The sequence below is a fragment of the Aedes aegypti genome, chromosome 3 (genome assembly GCF_002204515.2).
Source record: "Aedes aegypti strain LVP_AGWG chromosome 3, AaegL5.0 Primary Assembly, whole genome shotgun sequence".
Classification (NCBI taxonomy): Eukaryota; Metazoa; Arthropoda; class Insecta; order Diptera; family Culicidae; genus Aedes; species Aedes aegypti.
In genome coordinates, this window is record NC_035109.1 from 151655233 (window position 1) to 151666530 (window position 11298).

The following is an 11298-nucleotide window of genomic DNA, read 5'->3' on the forward strand; positions in this document are numbered from 1 at the left end:
TTATATAACAAATTTGATTTGATCTAAAGATGCGTGAGCTGTAAAGCTGTCAGTCGTTCGTATCGGGTCGGATTCCTAGTTGGAAGGCCGTCTTGTTCCAACCAGCGAATCCCCGCTGTAGCAAGAACACGCTATAATCTTGTTATTTAATAAAAACAAGATTTTATCAAAAATGTTAGGTCCCTATTAAACAACGATATATGTCAAGCATGTCAAATATCGGGAGTACCAATCACATCTGTGTCTGTCGTCATGTTTCCTTGTCGACGAGTCTTGAGCTGAGCGATCGGTACGAAAAATGTTATAAGATATTAAATTTTGAGATTTTCGCGTAATATATTCTTTATGAAATAATGATAACTTTGAGACATTCCAATTTATTTGTTAAAGCAAAAAAAAACATTTTATTCATTGAACCTGAACAAAAAGAAAAACCAGATGAATGCAATTGGGTCCTAAAATTTTTAATGAAATCTTGTTTTTATTCCATAACACGAAAGAGCACCTCACTGCAACTACTTTAGCAATTTTTCCCGCCCAAATAACGGCTATATCATGTTTAAACTTTAATTTAAAAATTGGGTCCATAAATGAACCTTGGCACTTAAGATCATGTTTGACGTTCGCTTAGTAGACAAAAACACCACAGGGGTCTTAGTTTTAACACTGGGGTTGTTCCTATCTGACATTTCGGAAGGGACACGGAACACAAAATACATCCAAAATTTGAGTTTAAGCCAAAGGGTGTGACAAAATCTAAAATAAACATAAAAAATGTTTTTTTGTACTTAAACTACCGGAAAACATTAAAAAATTGAGTAAACATGGGTTCTTGGCCTAAACTAAGCGTTTGGCACTAAAATTGGGCAGGGCTTTAGGACCCTCTTCGTGGTAACAAATGTTTTGGCCAATATAAATTTAAAGCGATCCCACTGTGACACCCGTTACGAACAAAGGAAAACAGTTTCTATAATCAATCAAACTGGCACCCCGGACGTAACGCATGCCTTCTCAATGAATGTCGCTACCAACATTACAAACCAAAATTATACATACACACTGAACGGAAACGTACCTCCACAATTCGAATTGACCCTACTTTATACAGTGTGAAGCAAACTTCGATAGGGAATCGTTTCTTGTAGCGTTGAGATAAGTTTTGGAATTGTTAACGAAAATGATTGAACATCTTTAAAATATAAGAAACATGTTGTGGGTATTCAAAAGAAGACAATCTATTATACAAAAGTTTTATGTACCCAAATGTTTGTTCATTCGGAAGCCGTCGACAGTTTTCCGCCAGTGTAACTGATAACTGTTATGTGGGTTTGGTGCGACGCATACACATCAGCAAAGCGCAACATAATTTCCGTGAATGGCGTCTCTTTGACGCTTGTTTCTGTGCTCGGTCGTGATAAATTCGAAATTATTCGCCAATTTCCAGTGAAAATCGGGAGGAAAATATTGTAATTCGTTTTGGGAGGTGACAGTGCATCGATTTGAAAGGTAGGTTTTGTGGGATCGGTGAGAAAAGTGGGAAAAATAGTATTTGAATTCCACTGCTGGGTAATTGTTTTGGAGAGACGCGCGTTTTTCTGCGATTGCCATTCATCTCACTGGACGAGGGAAATTTAAACTTGCCTGGCGAGAGAATAATCTCACCTCGGCATAAATATTTACTAATACAAGTGCCGTTGACAAAAGCAGTGAGAAAAGGTTTCGTTACCTAAAACCGGGATAACCTCGTTTGGTTCTATTTTTGGGTGTCCGTTTTTGGTCTGAACTGGTTTTTCTTCTTTCCGTCCCCCTTTGCAGGAGCGGAATGGAAAGTCGTCGTGCAACGAGAGGTGGCCCAACGGTCAGTTCCGGAGTGGTGCCTGGTCCGGCAGAAACGGCCAAGCGAGGGCGAAAGTCCACTGCAAGGAATAAGACACCGTCACCGCCACCTGCCAGAAAAGCATCCCCCGCGCGAAAAGCCTCCCCTTCCAGGGCCAAGAGGACATCCCCAGCCCGGAAGGCATCCCCTGCACGGAAAGCTTCGCCAGCCCGGAAGGCTTCACCAGCTAGGAAAACATCCCCTGCTAAAAAGGCTTCTCCCTCCAGGAAAGTAGGACGACCACCGAAGGAGTCCGCCCCAGTTAAGGTGTCCCCTGATGAGCCCCGGAGATCGGCTCGGATTAAAATCTCCGAACAGCGTGAAAAGAGTCCCGTGCTGAAGCGGTCCTTGAGGGATAAGCAGCTGTCCATCATATTGGACGATGAGGAAAGCTCCAAGAAAGGATCACCAGCCAAGAGCACAACGCCCAACACGAGCCAAAGATCGATCGTGACAACGACGGGACGAAGCCGTGGCACCGGATCGCGATCCGTTAGTGTGGCTAATGATTCGCAGGAATTTTCCGATCACGAGGAGATCGAGTTCCAAAGCTTCCGAAAGGATGACAACGGATTGAACCGAGATAAATCGTACGCTAGAAGAAGTGCTTCAAAGCAGTTGCAGGAACTGCGTGAATTCGGAGGAAATTGGGGTGCTGCCGCGGTGCTGTTATTGGTGCCAGCATTTATTTTCTTCACAAACCACTTTTGTTCGGGTGCCGCCCATCGAGACTGCTCATTCAAACTTCCCGCCAATCTGGACGAATTCAAGACCCTTTCTACGTACTTCAACCGAGAAATCGGAGTAATATTCCTCCTCTTCACCTGGCTGATTGCCCTGGTCACTGCTCTTCCTGTTGGCAAAGCTGTCAAAATAGTAGATGAAGTGCGTGGCCAGCAGAGTTACACCTTCACCGGATTGTCCTGCGCCGTGTTCACGGGTCTGGCTGTCTTCGTTGCCGAATACTGCTACAAATACCCACTGATCTCAACCATCAGCAAAGGCTACAATCAGCTGCTGGTCATAAGTCTGGTCTACGCCATCGTCACCGCCGGATTGGCCTTCTTCAAGTCTCGCTACGTCCCACAAGTCAATTGGAACCCCTACGCCAAAACTGGCCGTTTCCTGTCGGACTTCTTCATTGGACGTGAAATCAATCCCCTCACCTTCAACACGCTGAACCTCAAATTGGTTCACTATCACATCTCCGTCATCCTGGCGCTTCTCTTCAACTCCATCATCCTCTACCGCAATCTCCACTTCCCAACTCTCCCTACCGAAGAAGAATCCTTATCCCTCCTGGAGAAGCTCACATTCACCGTCAAAAACCTAGAATTCGAACCAACCCCAGTCCTGGCCGCTTCCCTCACCATTCTCTATCTCTTGGACCTGCTCGCCTACGAACACCACCTCACGCATTCATTCGACCTGCAAAGCGAAGGATTCGGTGCCCTGCTGCTGCTCCGGTATGCCATCTTCCCCTTCACGCTGACCCTGCTGCCCAAGTACGTTGCAGCCCACAAGTTGGCGGACGTTCCGGTGTGGGCCCTGACCCTCGTAGCTCTCGTTGCGCTGGTCGGCCTCGTCATCAAGCGGTCCAGCAATCGGCTCAAGTACCAGTACCGGCTCAATCCCCTAGGCGAGAAGTTCATCGGTAAGTGCGGACACGTTTTCTCCTATCATAAACGTATTCATAATCATAACTTCAGCAATGATAGCGGGATGGGAGTCTGTATCTAACTTGTTTCATGTTAGTTTTATTATTGTTTGCATTGGAATGTGAACGACCTTCGCTAGAAATAGAGTGAGCGCGCTGCGCTCACACACCTTACGCTCTGAGAAACGCGACTACAGCACATGTCTCGCAACTCAGACGGCTATAGCAGTTAGGTGCGCGCCCCTTTTGATTAGGCACCTACCTTGCTGATAATATAAAAACCGTAAGTGAGCAGACGCGCGAGATGTGGACGGTGTGAAGAGAAAAGAAAAGACATTCTTCCTGCTTTGATTCATCGCGAATGCCAACGGACGAATCGCTTGTTCGCTGGCACGTTCGAGCTCTGGTTTCACTATGATATGGCTATTATAATTGAAAATTGACGGAATGGCGCGATGCTGGCTATGCGAGTGCGCTGGGTATACAACAGGTGTGATAAAGGTTTGCGTTAGGGGTGATCGAAAGCGTTCGCCTGATTTGATACAATAATGATGATTTTTTTTTTATTATCGTTGATAAACATAGGGGTAGGTGGGGCAATATGAGCCACCTCTGTTTTAAGCTTTAAAATCATATTTTGAGCCCAATAAGCATTAATAAATGCTGCTTTAGCTAGCCACCATTGTGAAAACCGTGTCAGATTATCACGCTTATACTTGGTCGGCGTCAAGTCAGAGTGGACCAAGTGACATTTTTCATATTTTGAGAAAAATGGGTTTTAAGTCTGAAGCTCTGTAATTTCCAAACTCCCTGGGCTTGGGATTATATTTTCCAGGGAGCGATGAATTTTGATAATTGATCGCTGTTGTTAGTAGTTTTGATTAGATGTTGGGTGAATTTCAAAGCAATGGCAACCTTTTTATTACAAAATTTAGATTTTATCTTCTGACCTAAAAATTCTGGTTAAACTACTGTACTATGCAATTGGGCTGCACTAGGCTATCACTCATCAAAATTACTTTCACTTCGGGAAAATATAATTTCAAACTGGCGAGAGGATTACGAACTGAGGGTGGGTTAGGAGCACAATCAGACCCTTGAATGTACAATGTGGGGTAGTAATTGGGAATGCCATTGACGGTTTGTAATCTTCTACGAGGTTTTCGAAAACCAACAGGGCGCGTGCACCGGGTTGCGGATAGGAGCAAAGGGAGATCAATAGCATCTACCTAAAATAATAGAGCAAAAAGCCGTTCCATGATTAGGTAATGTTTAGCGATCTTCTATGGTGTTCTAGTACTATAAAATTCTTCACTCACCGGAAATTCTGGCCTTGATAATATAAATAGTGATAAAAACATAAAATAATACCTAATACTTAATAAGTACAATGTAGCTTCAATGTAGTAATAAATGAAATAAAATCAATTTTCTATGCTTGACAAGGTTTTGAAGACAATCAATGAGTGAAAGAACTATCTATTAGAAAAGCCACATCAGCTAAGGCTATACATATACAAATGTTGGTCATAGGGTCATGGCGAGCATTCGGTATGTATGTCTATGACTGATTCTTATCTAATAGGGGCACTAGAAGACCACGCGGACAATTTCGAAACAAATTATTTTTATACATCGGTCTTACGATCCGAAAGGCTCAGCTATGCTGCAAAGTTGTTGTAAGCTATTCATTACTACTGTTTAATTGTTTATAATTCTAACAAAACTACATAATTAACTCATTACTAATCACTGTTTCTATATTCTCTTTTTCTCTCCTTCTTATCTGTTGCATGATTATGAGCATCACTAATATAATGCATGAGCATGCACAATAAGAATAATTTCAGGATTGAAAGCAGTACATGGATACCTGGATAGAATAGCTTCGAAAAGGGCGCTCAAAATATAATATTTCTGATCAGGGAAGTATTATTATCAAGGGTATGTAAAATTTTTTCATTATTAACACTTAGATCACACAAACAAATGAACTAATAATATTAAATATTTTTAAAATATTTTTATATAAATCAGCATCGTCAATCAGTGCAAAAACAGATAAAGTTTGTAAAGTTATCACCATCGATTGAATTGCGCTCTGTATCATTACTTCAATCAGTATCAAAATCTCCTAAAGCGTCGCATTGTGTCATCAGCAGCCCTTAGCATCACTCTCATATTATTATTGTTTTGTTGTTTATAAAATTTCTAGAAAGCGATCAGCATATTCTTTCTTACTTGTACAATGGCCGATCTATTTGGAATTTTAATAAGTCAAATCTAACTTCAAAACTCAAATTAAATTGCTTTCAGCACATTTACATTTTGCAGCATTAATCGCATTACTGTGTCAAGTCTTCTCCATTCCCTATACCCTACCCCAACCCTTCTTATCCTTTCCGATGGTGTTCAAGTGGTCCGCATAGACTATTACGGCCATTACCTATCCCTTCCCCCGGCTTTGGACTGACTTGCGCTCTCATTGCCCCACCAAACGCTGCAAAATGAAAATGAAAATGAAGCTCTGTAATTTCCAAACTCGTTTAAATTTTGGTTCAATATTTCTACACATCTTTGTGTTACTTTCAAACAATATAATGTGGTGTGATAATCATGAAAAATCATAATCCAAACCTCTGATAGAACGATTTTTTGATGGACTATATGTACTTGGTCCACTCTGACTGAACTAAACTTCTGTAGATAATCAGGAGCAAAACTTTTATTTAATTTAAAAAACAAATATTTCAATTGTTTAGATTATGAAGAGACCTTCCTTAGCCGAGTGGTTAGAGTCCGCGGCTACAAAGCAAAGCCATGCTGAAGGTGTCTGGGTTCAATTCCCGGTCGGTCCAGGATCTTTTCGTAATGGAAATTTCCTTGACTTCCCTGGGCATAGAGTATCATCGTACCTGCCACACGATATACGAATGCGAAAATGGCAACTTTGGCATAGATAGCTCTCAGTTAATAACTGTGAAAGTGCTCATAAGAACAGGCTCTGTTCCAGTAGGGACGTTAATGCCAAGAAGAAGAAGAAGAAAACATGTTTAGACAAGGTCTTAAGATTGCCAAATTAGTAAAGGCAAGTACAGTTTCAGTTTTGTGCCGTTCATGAGCAGTTAGTAAGTTGAAAACTTAAAAAAATACAAAATTCAGGATTTCTAGTAATTTCCCCAATAATTTCTTTTTGAATACTGTCATAAATTTCTTCACGGATGCTACCTCTGATTTTTCAATGGATGCTTAGAGGAATTTCTTCAGGATTTGGTCTAAAAATTTTAGAGCGCTCTAAAGCTTCCCAAAAGTTTGTTCGTTTCGACACTTTTCCACAAAAACCTACAATAATTCCTAAGCCGATTATTTTTTTCATTTATACCAGGCATTTTCATAAGGATTTTTTCAAATATTCATCCTCGATTACTTTCAGGAATTGCTCAAAAAATTCTTCAGGCATTATTCGATAATATCTAATTTAAACTTTTCAAAGATCTCCTCGATAAATTTGTTTCTTGGATTTCTCATTAAGTTCCTCCAGATGTTTTTCTTAGAATGTCTCCAGCATATCATCAAAATATTGTTGCTGCGGTTCAAACATTTCTCTGATATTTTTTCTGTAAAATTTCCCAATCTCCTTAGATTTTTGAAAACTTTATTCAAGGTTCAGGGATTCGGACCAAATACTGCAATTATTTTTTCCAAAACGTCTTGTAGAACACTATTTGGAAGATAATATTTATTTATATTTTAAGAAGGTTTCTTTTTCCTTGACACGAATGCACCCTTCTGGTGTAAAGTGTCATTAATAAAAAAAAATCAAACATTTAGGAGGTCTTTCAGAGATCCTCGAAGGAATTCAAGGAAGTCGTACTTAGAACTCCCACAAAATTACTCCATGATTTTCTTTCGAAATTCAACGCAGATTTTTTATTTTATTTTTTTCAAAAACAATCTAAAAATTTTGCTTGAAATTTGGATAAATGGCTAGAAAATATATAAAGATTTCAATGAAAATTCTTCAAATAGAAAAATGGCGGAATTACTGTATGAGTTTTTGAAGATACTTTAAACGGAAATGAAAAATTAGAAAAAAAAAATCGAGATTGGATTGATGAAGGTATGAAACTTTTTTTTTTTTTTTTTGAAGAATTATTTAGAAAGTTCAAGAAAAATTTCAAAACAAACTCCTAAAGAGGTCTGCGGAATTACGGGAAAGAAATCTTTAGTAAATCAAGCTGTTATTCTTGTAATGTCATGAGAAATTACAAAAAGGGCCGTAGAATTATACATAGAAAAATGTCTGTTCAACGTAGCACTCAAACTCTCATCTCGTGTTTCCTGTTAGGTATCTCTTATTATTCATAATATATGTATGGTCTCGGTTTTTAACTAGAAGCGTTTAAAGTAATTATTTCTAATACAATCATACTATCAGCCTCAATTTCCCCAAAGAAAAAATGCAAAACGCTCTCTAGAAAAATATTGTGGGTTCGTCAATGAAGTCCATACATCTGAATCCCATTCTAAGAGAAAGGATATGAGTAAGGCCCTTTCAGATCAATGGATAAACATTCTTGATTGCCGTGGTAAACAACAAAAATAACCATTTTTTTTTCCTAGATAATTTTTTTTTCCAAAGATACCTTTCATTTGAATCAAAAAAGGTTTTTAATCATCTTTAATCAACTATTCGTATGTTTTGGGAAATTTCTAAAACCTGGAAAACTCAGGGAATTTCATTTCTGTAAATGAGTAGACACCCTTATTTCGTAAAACGATATAGGGAAGGTGTACCGGTATTCGCCATGTACCAGTTATTCACTACCCCGGATTATATATCGTTTTACGAAATACATGGTTGCCAATTGTTTAGTGTTCGCTGAATTGCTTTAAAAGGTGATTATAGAACGAAGCCACAAATTTCCAAGAGCACAAGACTTGAGGACCAAACAGCGCACCGCGATGAAAATGCATCCCATTGGTCACCACCAGCAAGCAAGCAATTTGATTTGTTTTCAACGTGAACTGTTGTCATATTATCTCGTCTTGTGCATTTGAAAATTCAAAGTTTGGCTTCGTTTTATAATCACCTTAAGATGATACGGTAACATTCTTGGAAACTGCAAAATTTTCTGAGAAAAAAATAGAAAAAAAATCATGGATACGGATCAATATGAGCCCCCATACAAAACCTTATTATTTTAATAAGAAAAATCGTTCCCAAGACATAATGTAGAAAAAAAAACAATGTATGAGAGGGTTTTGTACAAAAACTGGGCTTGTTCAACGAGTGGCGTGAGGTGACAATTGTCGCTGTCGTATGGCGAGCTAACAATTCTCGACTCGAGTGAAATGACTCCATTTGATTTGCACGGCGAGTCACTTCACTCGAGTTGAGAATTGTCACCTCGCTAAACGACACCGACATTTGTCACCTCCCGCCACTCATAGAATAAAGCCAAATGGGTTACATGCATGGTCTGATTTGCTACTCATCACGTAGTAACGCACATGCGCTAGTGTCTATGCACGAAAAATCGCTAAAGAGTTACGCGAAAAATATGTGTATGGCGAAATACATCTAACGAATTATTTCTCAAAATTGGGAATTATATTCGAAAAAATATTTGCTACCGGTTGTACGCAATGAAAATGACTATCCCGCCCACCTTTTTTTTATTAATACTTTCATTTGCGAGAAATTTGAAGTTTGATGCCTTTCCCTATACAAAATAAAGCGACAAAACTTCTGCTGATCAACTGTGGACAAGAGCAAAGCAGGTAATCCATTCTCAACTCTAGTGAAGTGACTCAACGTGTAAATCAAATGGAGAGTCACTTCACTCGAGTCGACAATTGTCACCTCGCTATACAAGACCGATAAATATAAATAAAATACCTTCTATAATTTACTGTTGACGAATAATCCAGACATGGTCTGTAAAAAATCTCACCCTTATCATAAAGAAAATTATTCACTTCAATTTATTCAATTTGTTGCATTACAATAATTAAATTAATTAATTAAAGTAAATTAATTAAAAAGTATAGTAAAATATTATAGAAAACAAACTGAAATAGGATTATTTACGGCTTCGGCATCGTATGATTATTTTTAGCAACAAAACTGCCCATAACTGCATATTGTAACATTCAGCAAAAGTAGGCATTGAGTACCGAAGAGCACCAAGTTTCGATCCATTCATACGATTTTGGCCTAATTTGTATGAAAATTGTGGGCTTCGTGGCCGTGCGGTTAGTGTTACCAAGCATTTAGCCGCATCGAGTCAAGGAGTGTGGGTTCGATTCCCGCTTCAGTCTGGAAAACTTTTCGGCAGGAACGTATTTCGACTGTGCCAGTGGGGGTTGCATGCTTGTCCGTTGTCTAGTGTGGTGCTTCCTTCAAAGGACATAATCGTCCACTGGAAGCATTAACGTGTCGGTGTCTTTTCCCCTATATTAGAATTCATCTGCCATTAAATGTTGAGCTCACTTTCGAAAGTAGAACTAACCCCCTCTATTTCGTTTCCCCATACAGATCTGGAAACTCTGCCCACCTTCCAGGGCCGCAGGTTGTTGGTGGCCAAGCTGTGGGGTCGTGTCCGTCAGCCAAACTACGTCGGAGACATCCTGCAGAACGTAGCCCTGCTCCCACTGTTGTACTGGCGTTTCGCCTGGCCGCCTCTGTTGGCGGTTCTGTTCACGGTTGCCCTGCTGGTTCATCGTGCCCTGCGCGTCAACGATCGCAATGCGAAAAAGTACAACTCGGCATGGCAACGTTACTGCTCGACAGTGCGATACATGTTGGTGCCTAAAGTATTCTAAGGTACCGCCCTGAGTCCGAGACAATTAAACAGTTTTTTTCTTCGATTGTAAAAAAGAGTGTTTTTCGTAATATACATTCAACACATTTGCTATCTATGTTTTAGATAGCACTATAATGCACAGACAAAGAAGATCCGTAAAAAGTATATATATATATACTTGTTTGGCTTGAGGAAATAAGCAAAAAAAAAATACTGTAAGACTAATTTAGCAAAATCAAACGATTTTTTTTTCGAACGGTTTAGTTTAAGGATCATCTTTTACATTTTGAGTTTTTCGAAACACTTGACGTACAGTTTTACATCATAACGAAAAGGGCAGATTAAAAGCCATCATCTAGGCTACTTAGAAGAATCTACAACTTGTCTAGTAGTTAAGATAAAAGTGTTTATTTTAAGAGAGTTTCAAATTATTATAAGATTTACTTATATAAGCGATTGCAGAGTTCAAACAATTGAATGCAATCCAAAAATAACACTCATGATTACTGTACAAATCGGACTTAAGTGAATTACTAAACGAATTCTCACTGTGCACAATGCAAAAGTGAATATGACATAGCAAGTGATCTGTTTTTATTTTTTGTCTGCAAAGAGCATTTTTTCGTGTTTGCTACAAATTACTTTAAGGAAACCACACATCTATGTACTATTTGATTAGAGGTGCTTTTAACAAAAAACTAAGCACTAAGCCATTCGCAACCGCACTTTGAACACAAATTCAGCAACAACTTTTCTCAACATCGCGCGGCAGTGAGTACAACAGCCATTTTTAAAACAGGACGAGATTCTCTTGAGTAAAACAATAGAAAACGGTTGTGTTAAATTAATAGCATTGCTCACTGTACAGATAGCTATATCGTCGATATTCTTTGTATGTATTTTACTATTGTTTCTCCAAAAGTCGACGAAACTTGTTAAGCAACATTTGTGGTTAC

The 11298-nt window shown here is 39.1% G+C and overlaps 1 protein-coding gene across 1 annotated transcript; it reads left to right on the top strand.

The window, feature by feature from the left end:
- Positions 1-1278: 1278 nt before the first annotated feature.
- LOC5569649 (lamin-B receptor) lies at positions 1279-11154 on the top strand. The gene is made up of 3 exons (XM_001652860.2): positions 1279-1506; positions 1816-3530; positions 10075-11154. The coding sequence occupies exons 2-3, from the start codon at positions 1823-1825 to the stop codon at positions 10359-10361; spliced, it is 1995 nt and encodes a 664-aa protein (XP_001652910.1). The 5' UTR covers positions 1279-1506; positions 1816-1822; the 3' UTR covers positions 10362-11154.
- The last annotated feature ends 144 nt before the right edge of the window (positions 11155-11298 follow it).